Source organism: Dreissena polymorpha, chromosome 2, assembly GCF_020536995.1.
Source record: "Dreissena polymorpha isolate Duluth1 chromosome 2, UMN_Dpol_1.0, whole genome shotgun sequence".
NCBI lineage: Eukaryota > Metazoa > Mollusca > Bivalvia > Myida > Dreissenidae > Dreissena > Dreissena polymorpha.
This window is the reverse complement of record NC_068356.1, coordinates 117,885,715-117,911,460: the sequence shown is the minus strand read 5'-3', so window position 1 is coordinate 117,911,460 and position 25,746 is coordinate 117,885,715. Positions and strand designations below refer to the sequence as shown.

Sequence of the window (25,746 nt, the reverse complement as noted above, 5' to 3'; positions counted from 1 at the left end):
TTTGTTCTAGAGACATATCCATAAAGCCAAGTATTAATGAAGCTTAATAAATTTACGATTTCAGCTCTTGATTATAACACAGAAAGGGTGTTAATTTTATGATGAAACAGCGTATACAAATGTATAGCGGACCCTCTTGATATTTTTCGGCTTTGCATACTTCAAATATAATGGGTGTCAAATCATTCATCGTTTGTTGTTTATTATCAAAAAGGTAATTATGTAAAATTATATGAAAGGTTATTAACCATAAATTATCAATTAATTAAAATTATTTAAAGATTCCTGAAAATCACGGTAAACTGTCTATGCATGTATATTGAAATATCTTTATAAGTTAACAGAGTTATAAATATATAGAATTCTAAATTAAAACTCTGTATTATTTGTATTTTTCGGAAAGATTATTTAACCCCGTTGTGGTCAAATGAGAATGCTGTTTTTAATTATGTTGTTCCGTACACTACCATACACTCTTTATAGGACTACGAAATGACGGAGTTTTTTTACCGGTACCCGCTAAATACGTTAAATGTTAAGTATTAGATTTTTTAAATGTTTAAAATGTACATGTATAGGTATTAAGCACTTATAATTATTGTGATTTAGCTGGCTGACATCTATACAGTATTTAGTTTATGGCAATCTGTATGGGCAGATGACTATAAATGTTTTCAATACGCTACATATCTTATAAACGCAAAATTGAGTATTTGGCGTTACATTACTCCAAGAAATGACCACTAATACCACGAGAAGACATGGAGGTATCATAAAAAGTGTAATCTGACCAGACATTGCCACCTGTGGTTAGGGACCAATATACAAGTATAGGTCCCTGCTGTGGCGTATGACACCATAGTGTTATTTAGTATTGGTCGGCACAGTTTCTGATCATAACGAGATAATTGGTTTGTGCTGAACACAGGGGCAATAAAACCACAGATCTATCAATAAACAAGATTATTGAGATATCTTTTTTTGAACACCGCGATAAAAATGCTCAAACCATGGACTCTAGATTACACGGATAAGAAACATGGCAACATTCTTAGAATCATCACTGCTATATGTGTAATCACCTAACAATTCGTCTAAAAATAATTTATATATTTGAGTTGAAGACGATGTACTGTTGTTTAAGTCTGAATAAACTATCTGTCTGCCTGTCTAAATCCAAGCCGTCATCGTCCCGGTGAAAAAAAATCTGATTTTCAATAGTTGGACATGATGCCCTGATGTCAAAATACGAAATGACCCGCGTAACACGGACCGTGATTTTCAAGAATCTTTAATAAATTGATAATTTAAGGTAAATAACATTTCAAATAATTATACATAATTACCTTGTTGATAATAAACAGCAAACGATGAATGTTTTTGACACCCATTTTATTTCAAGTATGCATGCAAAGCCGAATAATATCGAGAGGGTCCGCTATATACGCTGTTTCATCATAAATTTTACACCCTTTCTGTGTTATAAACAAGAGCTGAAATCGTTAATTTATTAAGATTCATTTATAATAAGCTTTATTGATATGTTTCGTGAACAAAATACTACAATATATTCCATAAAAAAAAATAATAAGATGGCAAAAGAAATTCAATGGCCGGTTTCTAAACAAAAGCATAATCGCCAAGACCGTAGCATCAGTTCAGTGCGTTAGGAACGCGCGCTACATTTTCCCGCCTTCATTCCTTAATTACTTTCGTTTTTAAACAAATATTTTTTCTATCGTATACAGAATTCTATTCTCCTAAGCAAGATGTAATTTTTAAAACTGAACTCCAAATATAAACGCTACAAATTGGTATTAAGTACGAACATGTCAACCGTAAATCTAGATTCTAAAACTCCAAAACGGTATGATATTTGCAAAAGTTAAAGTTATAACTCGCCGGGCTGTCGAAATCAGAAGAAAAACTTAATATATATTGATATATCTGTTTACTACGTAACGTAAGCTTTCTAATGATATATAATTTGTCAAAATCGGCCGAGAAATGAAACTATAATTTAACAAAAGACGTGAGTGGGTACATCAAAATGTATAACCTCGGCGCTTCGCTGTACGCTAATCGTAAAAGATCGATAGCCACAACACGTTAAAACGCGCGGTGGTAAAACATTAAATGTGTATTTCTTGTGTTTAACTCGCTATAAATCCATTAATAACAACGGGAATATACTAAAAGTTATATTTTTTGAAAGAGGAATTAATAAGCAACAAGATAACGTATAAACCAATAAAATCGGATGAATAGTTTTTGCATAAGATTGACTTTACTACAGTAAGGGTCAAATACTCGATTCATCTCCTGTCAATATACACTCCGTGGTCACACATACTAAGCAAACATAAAAAAGACCATCATAGTGTTCGAAAAAATCATTAGCACAAACTCCCCTCATAGTCGTACCCCCTATTTCGGTATGTCAACAATAGCCCCTTTAACATAGTACAACAACAACAAGCATGGCGGCGCCAATCATGAATATTTACGATTGCACAATGAATTTTTCACAAATTAGCAGTCAGACTAGCGTTGTATCAATGTATAACGCACACCAACTTGTAAAATTAACATTTCGGGGCATACTTCTGCAAGGAATACTTGGTACGGTAACACAAAAATGTGAACATTTCAAAAATCTGAGCCCAGGAAATGAGGATTTTCCAACGTCTTTTTTTTTCAAATTCAAAAGTTGACGAAAGCCCAGTCATTTCTCTCATCCGCCGGCCTGATCAAGTGTGAGTGGGACAATCACCGTTACTACATCGAGCCCATCGCCTTAGACATGCAGCTAGTCCAGAGATACTGACGTTAAGGCTAACTCCTCAGTCACTGAGGTACACAGGGTAAGATTTTATGCAAACAGAATGGACTAGTTAACCCTTTGCATGCTGGGAAATTTGTCGTCTGCTAAAATGTCGTCTGCTGAATTTCTAAAATTAGCATTTTCTTTGATTTTTTTCAAAGAATACTATCAGAATAGCAAACAGTTTGGATCCTGATGAGACGACACGTTTTGTGGCGTCTCATCTGGATCCAAACTGTTTGCAAATTCCTTCAAAATTCGGTTCCAGCACTGAAAGGGTAAATGCATGTGCATAAAGTGCCATCCCAGATAAGCCTGTGCGGTGTGCTCAGGCTTATCAGGTACCACACTTTCTGCTTTTATGGATTGTTTTGTTTAAAGGAGTCTTCTCTAAACACAATCCAGTCTAGCTGGAAATTGCTGACCCTGATTAGCCTGTGCAGAGTGCATTAAGCTCCCTTTTCCCAGAGTTAGGATAAATTATATTGTCTAACAAGCACAGACACAATGTGTGATAGTAATTTTGAAAAGTACTTTTCTACGAATCATGCATGTTTTACAGATTGTCTGATAAGGTTTCATCATCATATGACAATATCTGACAGTTCAATGGAAGGTTTCGCAGAATCTGTTCTTTGTGGAATGTTCCACATATAGCATTATAGATCCCTGAATATCCTGTGTGGACTGCACAGGCTAATGTGAGATGTCATTTTACACACATGCTTACTGTTTTTGTCGGGCACTGTTATTCTGCACATGTTCAATGATTTCAGGGGAGAACACGTTCATCTGTAACGAGCAGAGCTGTGGGAAGCAGTTTCTCACGTCGTACGCATTCATGTGCGGGTCCACACGAAGGAAAAACCTTTTGAGTGTGAGGTGTCTGGGTGTGAAAAACAGTTCAACACTGTGTACAGGTAATAAACATAGCTCAGGGGTGGTATTCCAGTAGCTTCTTAAAAGATGAAGATAAGAAATAATCTTATCTTATTTTTTTCTTAACTAAGGATAAAATTGAGATATTTCTTAAGTGGTTTTCCGAGGAAAATCTTAAGTTAATCTTTATTAAGATTTGCCTTAATCTATTTTTATCCTCAAGCGGAACGAATGCTAATTTGCATAAATTTTCGGTTTTTACCGTTCTAAATAAAGTAACGGAAGTTTCATATGCCCATGCAGAAACATTTGTTGCCAGACGATAATGTCAACAAATATGGCCGACATCGATAAGAAGCGATCGGCAAATTTCAGTGCTAATGACTGCTTGTTGCTGGCTCATATTATGAAAGAGCCGGCTCAAGAAGGATCTATTTTGACGCGCTATGCATATATGAAAAGCAGATTTAACCCATGTAAGTATTAACAAACGTTATTTATCATTATTTGTTATGGTGTAGCTATCATAGTGTGAAGTATTTTTGACATATTTGCGCTCTCGTTTTGTACACATATTTTTTTCAAGTCGACATAGTTAATAAATTTGACACGATCATGCATTTACACTTACTTTTAATACAAAATAAAAACATTATAAAACTTGATTTTGAAACTGGTTAACTAAAATAAAAAAATATGTTACAATTATGTCATTTGACAGTTGAAAGTAGTAAATGTTTATGACAAACAAACACAGAACAGTTTTGCTTACAGGCATATTGTGGAATAATTAAGTTGACAAATGTTAGCAATTTTTTTAGCATTACTAAAGTATATTTATTCCTGGTTTAGTTAGTTTAATTTCATATTTTCTAGCCTGGCCTCAAGTTTATTTCTTGTTAGCCAATTTTTTTTAAGTGTGTTTGATAATAGATCTCAGAATGCTCTGTATCTGAAAAAAAAAGAGAAAAACAAACAAGGCGTCAAAATAGGACAGCGTCATTTTAGGGCACTTGACAATAGTCTTATTCATAGGACAAGGAAAGAATTTAGAGTTACTTTATATACTCTATATAGTATAGGACTAAATTCTTTGGCTCTTAATATTATAAAAAGTATTTTAATATTATAAAAAGTAGTTTAATATTTGTACAGCTTCAATCTGTTGCACTATATTGTAGCACACAAAGTCGAAAGTGGGACTTACCTGAAATTGTCTCACTAAAGAAATTTAGCATTGGCAAAACTGTCATGTTCCCATGCAGTTGCCGACAAAATGCAACTGAATTCGTTAAAAGACAGTAAAAGCAACGAGATTACACTACTAACCGATCTCCTGCTCAGCTAATAACTTTAATATTCAATTAAATTCGACTTTCTCGCTATATGTCACTTGGTGTTTCATGTACACATGTACACCATTTTAATTTTATAACGCGTCATCTGGTTGGTTGTTCTCATTGTGTTGGCCAATGATATGGCATTTAAAACCGAGCATTCAATCGACAAAAAAATATGACAGCAAAACACAGACATATAGCGAGAAAGTTGAATTTAATTGAATATTAAGGTTATTTGCCGAAGATGATCGTTAAGGTGTGTAATTACGTAGCTTTTAATGTCTTTTATTGAATCCAGTTGCCTTTGTCCGGCAAGTGCATTGAAACATGTGTGTTTTCGATGAAAACGGTCACGTCTCTTGTTCCACAATCTTTCAGCAATAGGCATATAGTGCGTTTCATACCTTGTGTATATATAATACCTATAAGAGGGGTATTTTTTTAAACTGTTATTTTTTGTCAATATTCGTTGTTGGAAAGTTAAACCATACACAATAGGTGTACATTTAACAATCTGGAACCCCTGGGGTAAGCTCGGGGGTGGGGGGTATGGTCCGGGGATGGGGGGGGGGGCAATTTTTTATTTTTTTTAATGATACTGCTGCCTGTGCAAATGGGTGGGGTAATTTCATTGAAGAGAAATTAAATATACAATTCCAATGGCTTTTTAACTTACAAACACCATCATTACAACAATATCTAACCATAATGTTGAGCTGTTTTTCATATGTTCCTGAATAATGAACGATTGGAAAGGTTATTTTCGCAATAAACCATAAAGCATTTATTACTTTCACAGTTTTACAAAGTGCAATTATCACAACACAGTATTGATTTAACAAGCGGATACAACCGACTATCTATAAATAAACTCGAGTTGTTGAGGCTACTTACCAATAGAACATCACCCTTTATAAAATGTTCTCCAAAATTGCACTTCAATATTAAAATACGTGTAAATAAACAATGGACGCGTTTGTGTTTTTAACTTTAAGGACGAGTTTAAGGGAATAATTTTGTCTCTTAAATTTTAAGGAAAAAACGAACAGTTTTAAGGAATTTCTTAATATAAGAAATTTATGGAATACCACTTAAAAAATTTCTTAAATATTAAGGAAAAAACTTATTATTTAAGGAAACTTCCTCAAGATAAGAAGCTACTGGAATACCACCCCAGAATTAGAATTGTCTATCATACATAAGAGAATAATAAGGGCTGAATATCACAAACATATTGAAGTCAATTTTCTGACTCATTTTTGATTTTTTTTCTCTTATTTGAGATTAGTTTGATCATCGTGCTCATTTTCATGTTCACAGAAGTTTTCTGTTTTAGTGTAACTCAACCCAGAGTTGAGGAGGAACATGTTCATATTCTTATAGCTGAGATTTGAGATTGTTTTTGAGCTGAACTACATTCTCAATACTCAGTTGAGTGGAAGCTCAAATCTCATCGTATAAGATGAGCTCAAAAATTGAGAATGTGCGTGATACTGGGCCCAAGGGTGTAAAAATGTACAAAAATCAACTGGCCATGCAGGGCTGCCAGCTGACAAAATCAGGTCACCCTTACTTTCTTTGGGGTGGTCTTAATTTAAGTTAAATTATCAAATATAGTTTTCCATTTATATTGTTATTCTATTAACTGACACATTTTTGTTAACTTGTTTATATTAAATTGTTTTGGCATTTTGACATTTTGCGGGAAAACAAACAGTGTCTCTGTAAATATTGCCCCCACACTTAGACTGTGTACAGATTTAAAGATTTTGATCAATGCATTTTAAAGTACCAAATAGTGACACAGTCATCAACTGGCTACCAGCAAGCACTGCTACAAAATCAAATTCTGACTGACCTGATCATGGGATCGCCCGAACAGGAAAGTATTTAAGAAATCTCCCTTGCCTGGAGCAATTTAGGTGGCTTATGTTTGCGGGCAACTGGAATTTTACACCCCTGGGTTTGTTTACAATTTTGTGCATGTTAAAATACAGTCAGTTTGTTGATTCTGAAATTTTATTACATAGGTATGTGTTAGTAAGATCTTGTGTAATTTGAGCCTCATTGTGGGAAACCTGGGCTTAAAGCATGTGCATAAAGTGTTGTAACAGAGTAGCCTGTGAAGTCCACACAGTCAAAGCAGGCAGAACACTTTCAGCTTTTTATGGAATTCTTTGTATAAAGAAAGTTTCTTCTAAACGAAAATCCAGTTAAGGCAGAAGTATGCAATATTGGACTTGTTGCCATGCCATGCTGAATTGTTGTTATGCCATTGTTTCTGGATGCTAGGTTACGTGCCCACCAACGAGTACACACAGGTCAGACATTCAACTGTGAGGAAGACGGCTGCACCAAGTTCTTCACGAAGCTGTCTTACCTTCGCAAACACATCCGCACACACACAGGAGAGAAACCTTTCAAGTAGGCTTAAGTGTGGTGCTTCACTCTCAGTTTATGTTTGTAGAAAGTGTTCATCTATCCCTCAAACCTTTATAAGCCCCCAATGCTTTGCATTGACTGTATCAAGGCGATGATCTCAGATTAAGTCAGTTTATGTATATATGAGCCTTGCTCTGTGAAAAGGGGGTTTAATGCAAGTGCGTTAAGTGTCTCCCAGATTAGCCTGTGCAGTCCGCTAATCAGGGACGGACACTTTCCGCTTTTATGATATTTTTCGTTTCCATAAAGTCTCTTCTTAGCAAAAATCAAGTTAGGCGGAAAGAGTTGTCCCTGATTAGCCTGTGCGGACTGCACAGGCTAATCTGGGACGGCACTTTACGAACATGCAATAAATCCCCTTTTCACAGAGCACGGCTCATATGTTTATAGTTATTGTTCTGTTCTAACAGTTGTAATATACTAACAAGTATATCTCAATTGCTAGAGTTTCTGGAGTTATATCGTTTGCTATGTTCCTATATTGTTATATTATTTAGACTATTACCTGAGGCATTACCTGGCGCCATTTTATATCAATTTACACAAATGTGTTACCGTTACACAACTTAGTTTAAAGATATTTTGGTAATTAGCTCGGCGTTTTCGGAGAAAACCCGAGGTATTGTCATAGCCAGCTCGTCGTCCGACGTCCGCCGTATGCGCCGTGCTAAAACCTTAACATTGGCTCTATTATCAAAGTGCTTCCACTTACAACTTTGAAACTTCATATGTAGATGCAACTTGATGAGTTCTACACGCCACACCCATTTTTGGGTCACTAGGTCAAAGGTCAAGGTCACTGTGACCTCTAATATTAAACTTTAACATAGGCTCTACAATCAAAGTGCTTCCACCTACAACTTTGAAACTTCATATGTAGATGCACCTTGATGAGTTCTACACGCCACACCCATTTTTGGGTCACTAGGTCAAAGGTCAAGGTCACTGTGACCTCTAATATAAAAATTAAACATAAACCTTAACTTTCGCTCTAAAATCAAAGTGCGTCCACCTACAACTTTGAAACTTCATATGTAGATGCACCTTGATGAGTTCTACATACCACACCCATTTTTGGGTCACTAGGTCAAAGGTCAAGGTCACTGTGACCTCTAAAAAAAAAAAAATCTGACAAGCTTTCATTTATTCAAAACTGCACCCGTAGCCGAGCGTGGCCTCCGTTACGCGGTGCTCTTGTTTTTTTAGACTTTATTTTGGTTGAAATCATGGTTGTTTTAGGGTTTATGAACATTTGAACAGCCTTTTACATTTTACATATAGTCTAAAAAAATAATTAATTGTTGTTTTAATTGTTTCCTGAATGTAGTCATTTCTGGGCGTCATATTTGTTCCTTAAGCATAATGTAAAAAATCCTGCAAGTTTGTGTTTCTTACTTTCTTTGCTAGTGAGCAGTCATTAAAACCTATATAGTATATACCAGTGACAGCACTGTACGACTTTCACAATGAATATTTTTTTATATGACATCAGGTGTGTGGAAGATGGTTGTGGGAAGGCATTCACAGCCAGTCATCACCTCAAGTCACACAAAATCACCCACACAGGTCGGTGATGGCATGTGTAGATTGGAGGACAGTTATAAAATTAGCCTTGCTATTGGAAAACTTGGCTTAATGCATGTACATAGTGTTGTCCACGATTACCTTGTGCAGACCGCACAAGCTTATGAGGGTCGACACTATCCGCCCAAACTTGATTTTTTTTTCTAAACAAAAGGACTTCCTTTAACGGAAAATACCTTAAAATCAGAACGAGTTGTCCCAGATTAGCATGTGCTGACTGCATAGGCTAATCTGGGACAACACTTTACGCACATGCATTAAACCCTGTTTTCCCAGAGTGCTACTGGAATTATTGATAGAAACTGAGCAATAACAATGCTTACCAGTATATTTGAGAAAATGTCTGATGTGAGTTGGAATTGTGAACAGTATTGACATAAAGACATATATTCATTGTGTAATTTCAAGAAATTACGATATATTCCTTTGCTGTTATCCTGCCATATAATGAATTTGGGATTTTCATCAGTTTAACAACACTAAAATTGTTTGTTTGGAATATAAGGGGTTTTGTTCATAAAAGAGGGCTTCTTCACATGTTAGAAATAACATAATATGATAGCATTGGGCCTGATAATTCCACTACAAGTTTTGCACAGGATTTTGTATAGGAACATGGGAAAAGTCTAAAGTTGGCAATGGGTGCAATCTTGCTATTGTTTTTTGTCTCCAATATTAACTTCTATAATACTTCAGAGTAAAAACAAGAAGAACAAATAATGAATTGTAATGTAGGCACATGGGTACCCCTGATTTTGAAATGCTAGCACAGGGATATCCCTGTGCTCAAAGGCCCCGGGGAAAGGTCTTCACATATTAACCGTGTTCTGGAAAAATTAGGCTTTTAACATGTGCGTAAAGTGTCATCCCAGATTCGCCTGTTCAGTGTACACAGGCTAATAAGGGACAACACTTTCAGCTTGAGTGAAATGTTTTGTTTAAATGAAGTTTTTTGGGGGGAAAATCCAGTTAAGGCATAAAGTGTCGTTCCTGGTTGGCCTGTACTGACTGCATAGGCTAATCTGGGATGGCACTTTACGCACATGCAACAACCCACGTTTGCCCCAAACGAAGCTCACATGAACTATTTTGTTGTTTAGGCCAACAAAAAAAAATCTCCCGATTTGGCGCCGACCCTCAACTTTTAATTGGGGTCACCAAAAAAAAAATTGTTCATTTTCGTTCATATAAGATGTAATATCAAGCAAACAAAGCATATATATACATGTATTTTTGGCCTTATTCTAGGAGAGAAGCCCTATCAGTGCGGTCAATGTGAGGGCAAGGCCTTCTCTACATCTCACAGCCTCAAGAACCACCTGAACAGGCATGTGGCAAAACAGGAGAACAAACAGGTATGGTTCGTAACCAGTGTTTTTGTGGCAAAAATGAGGCAGGTATTTGGTCCCATTCCAAATATCAAAATGCATATATTTTCCCAAATCACTGCCTAAAATTTCCAATTGAAAGTTTTAAACCAAAAAAATATTCTGTGTAATTAATTTTCTTAGTGAAAATAATATTGAAAACACGTTTTCTCAGTTTTTAAGTATATGTTAACAAGAAAAAAATACCAAATTCCTTTTTTAGCAGCTCACCTGAGCACAACGTGCTCATGGTGAGCTTTTGTGATCGCCTTTTGTCCGTCTTGTGGCGTCAACATTTGCCTTGTTAACACTCTAGAGGCCACATTTATTGTCCAATCTTCATGAAATTTGGGCAGAAGATTGGGCTCAATGATATCTTGGATGAGTTCGAAAATGGTTTTGGTTGCTCTAAAAACATGGCTTCCAAGGGGCAGGGGCATTTTCCTTATATGGCTATAGTAAAACCTTGTTAACACTCTAGAGGCCACATTTATTGTCAGATCTTCATGAAACTTGGTCAGAAGATTCATCCCAATAATATCTTGGATGAGTTCGAAAATGATGCCGGTTGGTTGAAAAACATGGCCGCCAGGGGGCGGGGCGTTTTTCCTTATATGGCTATAGTAAAACCTTGTTAACACTCTAGAAGCCACATTTATTTTCCGATCTTCAAGAAACTTGCTCAGAAGATTCATCTTAATAATATATTGGACGAGTTCGAAAATGATGACAGTTGGTTGAAAAACATGGCTGCCAGGGGGCAGGGCATTTTTTTCTTATATGGCTTTAGTAAAACCTTGTTAACACTCTAGAGGCCACATTTATTGTCCAATCTTCATGAAATTTGGTCAGAAGATTTTTCTCATTGATATCTTGGATGAGTTAGAAAATGGTTACGTTTGCTTGAAAAACATGGTTGCCAAGGGGCGGGGCATTTTTCCTTATGTGGCTATATATGGCTATAGTAAAATCTTGTTAACACTCTAGAGGCCACATTTATAGTCCGATCTTCATGCAACTCGGTCAGAGGATTTATCCCAATAATATCTTGGATGAGTTCAAAAATGATGCCGGTTGGTTGAAAAAACATGGCAACCACGGGGGCGGGGCATTTTTCCTTATGGATATAGTAAAACCTTGTTAACACTCTAGAGGTTACATTTATTTTAGATCATCATGAAACTTGGTTAGAAGATTTGTCCCAATGATATCTTGGATGAGTTTGAAAATGGTTTTGGTTGCTTTAAAAACATGGCCACCAGGGGGCGGGGCATTTTTCCTTATATGGCTATAAATGGCTATAGTAAAATCTTGTTAACACACTAGAGGCCACATTTACTGTCCGATCTTAATGAAACTTGGTCAGAAGATTCATCCCAATAATATCTTGGACGAGTCAAAAATGATGCTGGTTGGTTGAAAAACATGGCTGCCAGGGGGCGGGGCAATTTTCCCTATATGGCTATAGTAAAACCTTGTTAACACTCTAGAGGCCACATTTATTTTCGGATCTTCATGAAACTTGGTCAGAAGATTTGTCCCAATAATATCTTGTTATCTCAGGTGAGCGACTTTGGGCCTTTCAGGCCCTCTTGTTTAGTCTAAAGGAATTAGGCCCCATTCCCAAAATGGTGAAAAACAACAACACTGAACACAGTCTCCAGTAGGAAAGAGGCTCAAAATTGAAATTGCCTCCTAGTGTTGCTGTTGCTTGGTGGATATGGTTCAGGATACATTTTCACAGATCATATTTTGATCAATTGACCCTTGCTCTGTGAAAACCAACTTTAATGCATGTGCATTAAGTGCCATCCCAGATTAGCCTGTGCAGTGTGCACAGGTACCACACTTTCTGCTTTTATGGAATTTTTTGTTTAAAGAAGTCTCCTATAAACAAAATCAAGTCTAGTTGATAAGTGTTGACCGTGTTAGCCTGTGCAAATTGCATTAAGCTCCCTTTTCCAAGGGTAAGGCTCCATTATAATGTCTAACAAGTACTGTAAGAAACATGCACCTCTTACAGATTGCCTGTTAAGGTCTCATCATATTATGACAATATCTGTCAGTGTTCAGGAAAGCTTTTTGTGGAATCTGTTGTGTGGATAATGTTCTGCATATAGCAAATAATTGGTAAAATTGAATTTTGAGGCAGCATTATTATTATGTTGATTATAGAATTGCTAAGATTTGATTCCAACAACATAGTCATAATATTTAGAACCATTAGTGTATATTTGATTCCTTTATGATACTAAGATCCAGCTTTCCCAGTTTTCTTTGTATGTAAGTCATGAGATAATGTTTATATTTTGTAGAGCGTGGAGCATATTGAACATTCAGAGGTAAGTGTTGTGAATTTTGAGTGTCTTGAAAATGAAATAAATATTTAAATAGGCTTATTTAAACAATATAGAGACAGGGTGGGATTTTTCCTCCTTTAACAGATTTCATCCCTTTAAATGACACTCTTATTTTACAAATACATGTAGTTAGGAACTTTGCTGAATCTACATAGAAATGAAGAGTTTACATGAACGCTGTAATGGGGGTAGGGCATTTTCCTCCCCTGAGGTGGTTCTGAAATCACAACCCTGTAGATAATAAAATTAATAATCATGATCTTGTTGTATTTCCCACATCTTTTACTGTTTTGCATTTTCTGAGGTAATAGTTTATAATTGTAGACAACTCTACATGCTGAGTATTATCATGTAATTGTATATTTTGTACTTAACCAACAAGAGGTTGCCATGGCGTAATGGTTATTGTGTGCGCCTAGCGACCGAGAGGCAGTGGGTTTGATCCCCAGTGTGGGAGCGTTCTTTAGATCTCTCCCAAAGACACCAAGTACTGGTTGTTAGTCCCAGGAAACGGAGAGCGTTTCAACATGTCATAGGTTTTTGATGTAAACAAGCTAAAATAAATAGGTTTAAACTAAATAAATAGGTTTAAACTAACCAGCCATCAAAATGTTAGGTACATCAGCACTGACCGTAAGTTATGTGGGTTATTGTAAGGCTTTAGCAGATTGTTATTGGAAACTTTTGTGACAGAACAGAACAGAATAGTTCGACTTAATTATATAATGCTACTCATCATAAACATAGATATACAATAATAATATGCATTTGAAGTAAATATAGAAAATGCCTTATTTTGAAGAAGGATCAATTTAAATAGTCAGGTTATAAGTATTTTTTGTGAGAAAGTCACATGGATGAGATTTATTCATAGTGACCACAAAATGTCAAGCTTATGGTTTAATAATTGCAACAATTATAAAATTATTCTGTACTGATTTTCTTTGTGAAAGAATATGAGTATTTTTGCTACATATATACAACATTTGTTCGTACTTAAAAGCATTTTAAAATAAACATGGCAAGTTTTTGTAACACTGTTTTGTTTTAGCCACTAAGTAGTTTGATAAATTTGAACATATTTGGATGGGTTCAACTTCTATAAAAGTTAGGAATTAATGTTTTGCTAACATCAGCTTAACAAGGAAATTAAAGAACATATTGGTTTTCTTTCTCAATGTCATGAAGGTTGCATAACACACACTTGAGTTGATCTCTTACAATGTTTTGGTGTCAAACGCTACCAATTTGCTACCAATTTCATCTCATAATATTGTTTGCATCTTTATTTTAGTCTTCATTACCGATGATGGATGCTGAGGAGTTGCTGGAAACCATGACAAAGTTCCAAACCTCCCATCCCAGCAACCAGGGAATCACATGTAAGAAATGGTGTCACTTGCATGTGAACCTTGCTCTGGGAAAACAGGGTTTAATTCATTTGTGTAAAGTGTTGTCCTAGATTAGCCTGCGCAGTCCCCACATGCTACTCTTATCAGGGACAACACTTTCTTAAACTAGATTGCACTACAAAGGCACTTCCTTTAAGCATAAATACACAGTACAGAAAAGGTGGGCCCTTATTAGCCTGTGCGGACTGCACAGGCTAATCTGGAAGATTACTTTATGCACATGCATTAAGCCCCATTTTCTCAAAGCATGGCTCTTAATTTGTTGTGGGGTAAAAGTGCAAAATCAACACTTAACATTCTGTTTTTTTTAATTAATTATTTGTTTTATCAATTATTTGCCTGTTTGACAGATAATTTGTTCAATTATTTTTTCTGATTTACTGCATGTCTGTTCTCTGAACGGTCGACATTTGTTTAAATCAGTTAGGCTACTGTAAATAAGGAAGAATCCTTGATGGATCAAGTATATTTTATAAATGCCTGAGCTTTTAACAATTAATTAATATGATTAATTTGAATAATGATTAATATCGCATTTTCTTGTACCCGTAATCCGTTGTAGGAGAAGTGATACCCTGTGATCATTAAAATAGAAATAAATATACCAATAAAAACCGACGGGTTTCACAATACTTAAACTGATACTGTTTTTAGATATCACCTGACACGTCAAATTTCAGAATGAGGCTGAACGTGAATTTTTTTCATTTGTTACGAAAACGACGGATAATATTGATGATCATAGACCAATTGATTGTTCTTTTTTTACTTTGGGGATCTTCATGAATACTGACTCTGGTTACAAAAATGTCAAACATATGGATACAGGCATGTGTTTTGTGAATAAATTGATAAGTAATTCTTTACATTAAAACACCTAAAGAATAATTAAACAACATAATCATGGTGTATAGTTATAAATCATACACCTGTGGTTTATGACACCATGTTATTAACTAGTATTTGTAGACACAGTATCTGATCATACCAAGATAATTGGTTTGTGCTGAACACAGGGGCAATTAAACAACAGATCTGTATTAATAAACAAGATTATTGATAGATCTTTGATTAGACACCACAATAAAAAATGCGCAAATGAAGAGCGTCAACATGTGTGCAAACAATTGAATAAAACTAGTTTTTTAATCAAGAAAATTTATTTAAATGAGAAGTATATATTTTCTGCTCATTCTGAAAATGTCATTTTGTGTTGACAATATCGTTACGTCCATGAATGTTCAATAGCGTAAAGAGTTGAAATTAAATGCGTCATTGTCATATGTGGCACTATTATAAATGGCAACACATTCAGCCTCGTTCTGAAATTCTGCGAGTATTCCGACTTTGTGCTGTTATCGATTGTATTGTCCAAAGTCTTTATTGAGACATACAATGTATGTGAATTGTAAACCGTTTGTTGCAGTGTATCCAGTCGATGAGGAAGGTAACATAGAGGTAGAGCCAGTGATTAAGGTTCCCATAGTAACAGCTGGAGTTAGGCCACGATCATCACAGCCTGCCTCTGAAACCACGCCCACCTCTCGTACGTGTAACACTGACTGCAAATGTGCTTGCTGTGACATGCCCTTTGCTATAACCCCCAGGGTCGTAAAATCAAAAGTGAAAAGTGGACCACAGAAAAAGAACAGATCTAGTAAACAGGATGCCGCAAAACAACAAAAAACTTTTACTTCAGAACAATGCTGCTTTTCGCCGGAGATAAGTGATAATGTAGAAGGTTATTCAGAATTACAGGATTCTGAATGTGTTCTGAAATGTGTTGCGGATCATAAATGTGCTACTACTTCTGGCAGTAATACTTACATTGGTTCCGGTCACAATAATATTGATAACAATGTGGACATGGTGTCCAGTGATACAGGGGTACCCCTGATAGACGGTGCAGTTCCCAATACGGGGGATGGGGAGGGTGTGGAAGAGGTGGGTGAGAAAGTACTTGTTCAGCATTACCTACTGACCAGCATCATAACAAACTCGTCCAGCGGTAAACAGACCAATCAGTTGATCACCACGCCAATCATGCTGCCAAATGCCTGTAACACAGAGGTAAACAGTGACCAGTTGAAACCGGTTCCTGTCCACTTGGTGGCCAATCTGCTTGTCGGGCAACAGTGTGAAATGGCTACCGAATCTCCGGTGTCGGCCGTCAGTGCATTTAGGGCGGAATTAATACCCGAGGGCATCAACACAGGGGTGTATCCCAGCGAACAAGATGCGGCAACTTGTGAGACCAATGAAATTGGAAATATTGCATACATTAAACAGGCGAGCATTGGTGACATTGAATCCATGCCGTATCCAAACTCAATCTGTGATAACGTTGAGGGAATTACTAACATCACTGTTTCAGAACCCAGTTTAATGTCCACCCCTGTCGCTCCAATGATTATTGATGCCCAATGTATGGACAAATGTTGCGACTACACGGGGACAGTAGTGGACGGAAGGGAGTTCCTACTGACTGGCCCACTGACCACTGACCTTCCCCAGGGTGGGAATGTGGGTCAGGGGGTCATGGTTATTGGGCCAGGGGACTTGGAACTCTCAATGGCAGCTTCACAAGAACTGAATGACGCCCTCTCAAGCATTTAGTTTTCAGGAAATATGGGAGACTCGTTTGGGGAAGACTGGGCTTAATGCATGGGAGTAAAGTGTCATCTCAGATTAGCCTGTGCAGTCTGCACAGGCTAATAAGGGATGACACTTTCTGCTTTTATTTAATTTTTAGTTTCAAGAAAGTTTCTAAAAATTAAACGTCCAGTTTATGCGGCAAGTGTCGTCCCTTATTAGCCTGTGCACATTGCACAGGCTAATCTGGGATGATTCTATGCAAATGCATTAAGCTCTGTTTTCCCAAAACTGTAACTTACAGACATCTGTCATAAGAGTCACTTACACTTCACCTTTCCCCACTGAGTTATGTCTATTTTGACATAGATTTCCGAGTTAAAGTTGTCTCTTGATAGATCTATAAACTTTACTACCAGCGAAATGGCAACTCATGTTAGAGGTTTATGAGTGACCAAGTACATGTACAAAGTGCACTTTCAGTTCATCGTCTAAAACAGAACTATAATCATTGTTGTAATTACAATACTTCTTTGAGGCAATATTATTTATGTGATAATAAAACAAAGGTTTATTTTAAAACGCAGTGAACATGTCATATTATGCAGAATTATTTCTTAATATCTTAAGACTCCCATTAAGTGTTACAAGAAAGGATGAATTTATGCAGAACAGAAGATGAAGTTGTTACCTGTGTTGCTCAGCGTAAGATAAGGTCCCGTATTCACCAACCAATTCTTAAACTTAACTCTAAAAAATTAACAATATTCTCAAAACTGCAATATTCTTAAATATGGGTACATGTTAATGCATGTATTGACATGGAATTTAACACCATTTATTACACATTCGTCATTAGGAACTATTCTTTTATGACAAAAAGAATATTTGTAACCGTTATATGTTAAAATGCTGAGGGTATTTTCGTTGTTCTATGTATATGGGTGTGCTCTGTGAAAAGGAGGTTTAATGCATGTGTGAAAAGTGTCCTCCCAGATAAGCCTATCGTGCAGTCCGCACAGGCTAATCAGGGATGACACTTTCCGCTTTAATAATATTTTCTGTTTAAAGAAAGTCTCTTCTTAGCTAAAATCATGTTTAGGCAGAAAGTGTTGTCTCTGATCAGCCTGTGCAGTCCGCACTAATCTGGGACAACACTTTACGCACATGCATTAAACCCCCTTTTCACAGAGCACAGCCCATATTTATGCCCCCCTTCGAAGAAGAGGGCGTGTATTGTTTTGCACATGTCGGTCAGTTCGTCATTCCGTCCACCGAATGGTTTCCGGATGATAACTCAAGAATGCTTACGCCTAGGATCATGAAACTTCATAGGTACATTGATCATTACTGGCAGATGACCCCTATTGATTTTCAGGTCACTAGGTCAAAGGTCAAGGTCACAGTGACAAAAAATGTATTCACACAATGGCTGCCACTATAACTGACAGCCCATATGGGGGGCATGAATGTTTTACAAACAGCCCTTGTCTTTATTCTTAAGTCTCAGAATTGGTTGAAGAATACAGGTCTAGGGCATGTAGACTTAAGAATTAATAATAGACTTAGAATCAAGAAAAATATGCCCAGCATTTTAATTTATATTGGCTAACTCTGGAGATAATGTCATTTCCAAAATGTTTAAGAATTATTTGAATAGTGTTGGTAATGCCAAGTTTGACTCAAAACTCAAACAATTAGTTAATATTCACATTCAAAGAATATTCTTTATTTTAGAATTAACTCTAAGAATTGTTTGTTGAAAACTGCTCCAGGCATCAGTTGTACATATACTTAAGTAGCCAATTGAAAAATATTAAGTATTCTGGTGTAATTAAACGCTTGAAGTATGTGTAAAAACATAGCTATGTCTAGTTGTAATGAACAAGTAGAATTTCTAATGTATGCCTGTTTATCATTTTCAATATGAATGGCAAATGTCTTCATTTTAGGCACCATTTATTTCAAAGGGATCAAATTTATCATGTTGTTCTATATACATGTTCAAATTGTTTACTGTTAAAATCACGGCTGATTAATTGTTCTTGTTGAATGCAGTTGGCAAATTGTGTGCTGTGATAACCACAAGTCACATGATTTAATATGAGGTACCTTTACATAAGAATAGACATGCATGTTTACATGAATAGCGGAACCACCCATAGGGGATGTCTGTGTGGGGTCATCATTAAATATTTTTCTCAATATTTAATTTTAGCATTTACAACGCATGATATACTGTCCATGTCTAATTAAACCCATCACTAATTAAACACGCATGTTTTTAACAGACATCAATGTGTTTTTGTGTTCCAGTTTAATTGACTCACATAGAAACTTAAACAGGAAGCACCAATTGTTGAGTAACTTTGGCGTTTGTTTGTGAGACAGATTAGATATGGTTTCTTCATTTTATTTTCTGGCCCCAAATTTATTATTTTGGATAAAACATATAATCTCTTTGAGTGCATAATTTCCGGTTATACATTGTAAGATCAAATGATTTGATATACAAGTTTACAGGTTTATTGCAAACTGGTACTGGAAGTATGTTAGTCTATATGTATCTCTATGACGTATCACTTTTGCCTGAGTGTTATGTTTGTTCCAGCATCGTTTATCAAGATTATAATTTGAATGCAAGAGATTTGGCAAGCATTGTAATTTTGGTATGTTCTACTTTTAAACAGACAATTGATAATCTTTTGCATATTAAATTATGTTGATATAAATATTTGATATAAAAAAACACTAACATTTCTCTCCAGATTTGATATGAAATAATCATACCTTTAATATTACTGTTTCAAACTGTTAATGACTTGTTTTATATTTCATTGCTACTTTTTATTCTAAGCCGAGTTAACAAAAGCACTTTATTAGACTGTGGCACTCACTATGCATGTTTGTGTTAGTATTTAGTTCTATTTACCAGCATCGTTTATCAAGATTATAATTTGAATGCAAGAGATTTGGAAAGCATTGTAATTTTGGTATGTTCTACTTTTAAACAGACAATTGATAATCTTTTGCATATTAAATTATGTTGATATACATATTTGATTAAAAAAACTAACATTTCTCTCCAGATTTGATAATATGAAATAATCTTGCCTTTAATATTACTGTTTCAAACTGTTAATGACTCTTGTTTTATATTTAATTGCTACTTTTTATTCTTAGCCGAGTTGACAGAAGCACTTTATTAGACAGTGGCACTCACTCACTATGCATGTTTTTGTTAGTATTTAGTTATATTTACCAAATCTGGATTGTCATTATATGTTAGAGACATAATTCAGTTTGCTTATTTGTAAATGGTATACCGGTAAATTGAATGAACACAGTTTATTTGATAATGTGCTTAAAATTTCCCTGTTAGAAACATTTACAGTTACGACAGTGAAGTGATGTTTTTCTTTCTTTTATTTTTTTGTATTATGATGTTTAAATGATGACACATGTCTGACAATGTGAATGTTATGTTTCAAACTGATTTATGTGCTTAATGTTTCAACATGAGATACAGCTGATTTGAAATGTTTATGTGTGGACTTTCTAATATATACTATGTATATTTGTTTATATTGTGATATCAAATCATTTTTCATGTTGTTTCAGATACTAGTATTGATGAACTTTAATAATACGACTTAATGTGTCAGTTTAAGTTAAATACCTAGTACTTATGAGATTAAGCTAGTTATACTTTATTGTATTGCTCATCAATATTTACCTGGCCCTTACCTTTATTTATAAATATATTTAAATACCGTTACACTGAATACTTGATTCTTCGCAGTTAAAAGAGATTTAAATTGATTGAAGCTAACCTCACTTGGTATATTTGCTAAACGTGCACTAACAAAGTAAAATGCAAAAAAAGGAAACCATCCTAGCATATTGCTTCGCCACGGTTTGTGAAAAGGGGGTTTAATTCATGTGCGTAAAGTGTTGTTCCAGATTAGCCTGCGCAGTCCGCACAGACTAATCAGAGACGACTTTTTCCGCCTAAACTGGATTTTTGCAAATCAGAGACTACTGCACATGCTAATCTGGGACGACACTTTACGGACATTCATTAAACCCCCTTTTCACAGAGCACGGCCCAATTTATCCTAATGGAGTTTACGAGTGCCAGGTCACTGTTGTTGAGCTTTGTTTATAATCTAAATGAAATTGTGATGTGGAAGATGACAATAAGCCAAATAATTCCTTTGATAATCCTTTGCAATAAAGTAGAGCTTTTCCAACTTTAATAAAAAATAATTTGATTGGGTCAAAGGATTTTTTGATGAGACAATACTTACAACTTTCCCTTATTATTAAATCTATTGGTGTGAAACATTGGAGTCAAATCATTGTGATAACCCATTCATGCCTAGCGTCCTGAAAAAAGGACATTGCATTGCATGATGCGGCGTCTCATCTGTGTCTGCGCTGTTTGCTTAAAGGAATTTCAGTAAGTAATATGCTAAATATAGAAATAAATATACTTGACATCTCTAATTTTGGAAATAAATTGATCCAATTTAGAAAAATGGGAGAGTCCACTAGACATAAATGGGTTAATTCGTACTTGGTAATATTCTGGTACCCTGCTTCTTTACGTAGTGAAAGGGGAAGGAACTCCATTCGTACTTGGTAATAGAACAATGTTGGTCACATTTATGCTGTTCATGCCATGAAAATTACTCAGTTCTCTGTTTTAATAAACACAAATAACTGAAACATTTAAGGGTGCGATATGTGTCATCGTATTAGTAAAATTTCGCTAATAAGAAACACTACACCAGCGTTTCTTCAGTGAGACTGAAAGTAGACGTATTGCTGCCAAACCATCTCTAATCAATTATCGGACCATAATCCATTATGAACATATGGCCTTTTTATAACCAGATTAACTCTTTCAGTGCTGGAACCGAGTTGTGAAGGCCTTTGCAAACAGTTTGGATCCAGATGAGACGCCACAGAATGTGGCGTCTCATCAGGATCCAAACTGTTTGCTATTCAGATAGTATTATTTGAAAAAAATCGAAGAAAATGCTTATTTCAGAAATTCAGCAGACGACATTTTAGCAGACGACAAATTTCCCAGCATGCAAAGGGTTAAGTATAGTGGATCCTAATTTTAGTTTGCCCCTTGGCAATTGCGTATTACTCATGTTATCATACAAGTAAGTGCGTTAATCCAGGAATTACTGTCTAGACAATTATGACACGGACTTCATGAAATCTTGAGACAATTTTAGCAACTGCACTTGGGCAAAGACAAAATGATCCAATACAAAGTGAAATCTAGTCAACATCCTGTAGTACTATATATTGGAACACAATAAATGTTCTTTAATATCGCAATTGTTACGAAGTAAATAACAGCAAGGAAAACGGTGTATTCATTTTCATTTGATCATACACTTGCTCCGCACAGTACGCATTTACTGATGACTTCGTCTGTGGAACGTCATAAGACACATTAGACAAAATTGTGTTGTTATGCCCCCCTTCGAAGAAGAGGGGGTATATTGCTTTGCTCATGTCGGTCTGTCTGTCGGTAGGTCGGTCGGTCCGTCCACCAGGTGGTTGTCAGACGATAACTCAAGAACGCTTGGGCCTAGGATCATGAAACTTCATAGGTACATTGATCATGACTTGCAGATGACCCCTATTGATTTTGAGGTCACTAGGTTAAAGGTCACGGTGACCCGAAATAGTAAAATGGTTTCTGGATGATAACTCAAGAACGCATACGCCTAGGATCATGAAACTTCATGGGTAGATTAATCATGACTTGCAGATGACCCCTATTGATTTTGAGGTCACTAGGTCAAAGGTCAAGGTCAATGTGACCCAAAATAGTAAAATGATTTTCGGATGATAATTCATGAACGCATATGCCTAGTATCATGAAACTTCATAGGTAGATTGATCATGACTCGCAGATGACCCCTATTGATTTTCAGGTCACTAGGTCAAAGGTCACGGTGACCCGAAATAGTAAAATGATTTTCGGATGATAACTCAAGAACGCATATGCCTAGGATCATGAAACTTCATAGGTAGATTGATCATGACTCGAAGATGACCCCTATTGATTTTCAGGTCACTAGGTCAAAGGTCAAGGTGGCCTGAAATAGTAAATTGGTTTCCGGATGATAACTCAAGAACGCATACGCCTAGGATCATGAAACTTCATACGTAGATTGATCATGACCCGCAGATGACCCCTATTGATTTTGAGGTCAAAGGTCAAGGTCACGGTGACCCTAAATAGTAAAATGATTTTCGGATGATAACTCAAGAACGCATATGCCTAGGATCATGAAACTTCATGGGTAGATTGATCATGACTCGCAGATGACCCCTATTGATTTTGAGGTCACTAAGTCAAAGGTCAAGGTCACGGTGACCCGAAATAGTAAAATGGTTTTCGGATAACTCAAGAACGCATATGCCTAGGATCATGAACCTTCATGGGTAGATTGATCATGACTCGCATATGACCCCTATTGATTTTGAGGTCACTAGGTCAAAGGTCAAGGTGACCTGAAATAGTTAAATGGTTTCCGGATGATAACTCAAGAACGCTTACGCCTTCGTCCCTGATTGACCTGTGCACAAAACGCCCAATCCATAAACGGACTACACATGCTAATATGGGGCGACAGTAAGAAACTAAATGACCCGCATCGTGCAAAAACCAGATCTTATGCCAAATGCCACCAGCGTAGCTCCACCCTAGCCTGCGCACCCGCTAATGACACCATGTATTTGCATTTTGAAGTGTATTAGGTTCTTCCCAGCCCAAGGCTGCGTTATGTAAGGACCCGGAGTGTGTTCATGTGTAATACACGTACACAGCTATCAATACCGATGGCTATTATGTACAATATATCTAGTTATGGCTATTATTTATATTACATGTACTTTATTCTATACATAGTGTAAATAGTATAATATTTATAAATATGTTATACGGTTTTAAAGTTAATCTAATGGCTTCGATCATTATTGACAATACTAATTTAACAAATGGTTTATTGTGCGGGTTTTTTTTGGTCTGTGCTGTATTCCGCACCGAATACGCAGGCAGTGAGCGATTTACGCTTAAATATGCTTCTACCGATGACGCTTCTGATGTTGTCCCGAGGCCGAAGACGGCCAGTTCGCGAAGCGAACATTCTGTGTCACCAGGCGGCCATTTAAGAGGGACCGTAGGTCCCGAGAGTATAAGATTCTATAATCCGCACTATCAAAGGCAAAACCATATCGATGGATTCAATCGTTCTAGATCCGGGCCCTGTGTCAAGGATATCATTTTCTATCACAGCAACCACCTTCATATTGGATGATGTATTTCCAGGAATTACGACGGTATCGCTTCTCGGCCTTTTGGCTAAGATCAAAGTGTAGTATTTGTTCTTATCAGCTTAATATCTGATACGTTCCCCATTGGGGGACCTCGATATTAAACTGATTTTTGGACACAGATGAGATGTCAGGGGCTTGCTCCGCTCTCGTCACGGGTTGGCCCGGTATTGCAAGTACCTCGGGATCGGCCCACTTAACCAAAACCAATATTCAACCCACGCCTTATGTAACAGCGCCTTAAACTGGTTGACAACGTGTTATAAAGACTGACAGCGCCTCATACTGGTTGACAACGTGTTATAAACACTGACAGCGCCTTATACTGATTGACACGTGTTATAAAGACTGACAGCGCCTTTATACTGGTTGACAACGTGTTATAAAGACTGACAGCGCCTTTATACTGGTTGACATTGTGTTTATAGCGACTGACAGCACCTTATACTGGTTGACAAAGTGTTATAGCGACTGACAGCGCCTTATACTGGTTAAACAACATGTTATAACGACGGACAGCGCCTTTATACTGGTGACAATGTGTTATAGCGACTGACAGCGCCTTATACTGGTTGAACAACGTGTTATAGCGACTGACAGCGCCTTAAACTGGTTGACAACGTTTTATAGCGACTGACAGCGCCTTATACTGGTTGACAACGTGTTATAGCGACTGGGACAGCCGCCTTTATACTGGTTGACAACGTGTTTATAGCGACTGACAGCGGCCTTATACTGTTGACAACGTGTTTATAGCGACTTGCCAACGCCCTTATACCTGGTTGACAAGTGTTATAGCGACTGACAACGCCTTATACTGGTTTACAAGGTGTATAAAGACTGAAAGCGCCTTATACTGATTGACAACGTATTATAGCGACTGACAGCGCCTTATACTGGTTGACAACGTGTTATAGCGACTGACAGCGCCTTATACTGGTTGACAATGTGTTATAGCGACTGACAGCGCCTTATACTGGTTGACATTGTGTTTATAGCGACTGACAGCGCCTTATACTGGTTGACAACGTGTTATAGCGACTGACAGCGCCTTATACTGGTTAACAACATGTTTAAACGACGGACAGCGCCTTATACTGGTTGACAATGTGTTATAGCGACTGACAGCGCCTTATACTGGTTGACAACGTGTTATAGCGACTGACAGCGCCTTAAACTGGTTGACAACGTTTTATAGCGACTGACAGCGCCTTATACTGGTTTGACAACGTGTTGTTATAGCGACTGACAGCGCCTTATACTGGTTGACAACGTGTTATAGCGACTGACAGCGCCTTATACTGGTTGACAACGTGTTATAGCGACTGACAACGCCTTATACTGGTTGACAACGTGTTATAGCGACTGACAACGCCTTATACTGGTTGACAACGTGTTATAGCGAATGACGCGCCTTATACTGGTTGACAACGTGTTATAGCGACTGACAGCGCCTTATACTGGTGACAACGTGTTATAGCGACTGACAGTTCCTTATACTGGTTGACAACGGTTATAGCGACTGACAACGCCTTATACTGGTTGACAACGTGTTATAGCGACTGACAACGCCTTAAC

At 36.7% G+C, this 25,746-nt stretch overlaps 1 protein-coding gene and 1 non-coding gene across 2 annotated transcripts; both read left to right on the top strand.

The window, feature by feature from the left end:
* Positions 1–3,662: 3,662 nt before the first annotated feature.
* Positions 3,663–21,531, top strand: LOC127868680 (uncharacterized). The gene is made up of 7 exons (XM_052410622.1): positions 3,663–3,744; positions 7,336–7,467; positions 8,978–9,051; positions 10,318–10,424; positions 12,752–12,778; positions 14,091–14,178; positions 15,635–21,531. Exons 6-7 carry the CDS (start codon positions 14,103–14,105, stop codon positions 16,822–16,824), a joined length of 1,266 nt encoding a protein of 421 aa, XP_052266582.1. The 5' UTR covers positions 3,663–3,744; positions 7,336–7,467; positions 8,978–9,051; positions 10,318–10,424; positions 12,752–12,778; positions 14,091–14,102; the 3' UTR covers positions 16,825–21,531.
* A 2,645-nt stretch (positions 21,532–24,176) lies between these two features.
* Positions 24,177–24,369, top strand: LOC127870520 (U2 spliceosomal RNA). Its single transcript, XR_008044867.1, has one exon. It is a non-coding gene; the product is annotated as a U2 spliceosomal RNA (small nuclear RNA).
* Positions 24,370–25,746: the final 1,377 nt, after the last annotated feature.

Excerpts from the sequence above, each read along its gene's own strand:
- LOC127868680 (XM_052410622.1), top strand. The coding sequence starts at position 14,103 with ATGATGGATGCTGAGGAGTTGCTGGAAACCATGACAAAGTTCCAAACC. Across the intron at positions 14,179-15,634 it reads CAGCAACCAGGGAATCACAT|TGTATCCAGTCGATGAGGAA; the intron begins GTAAGAAATGGT and ends CGTTTGTTGCAG.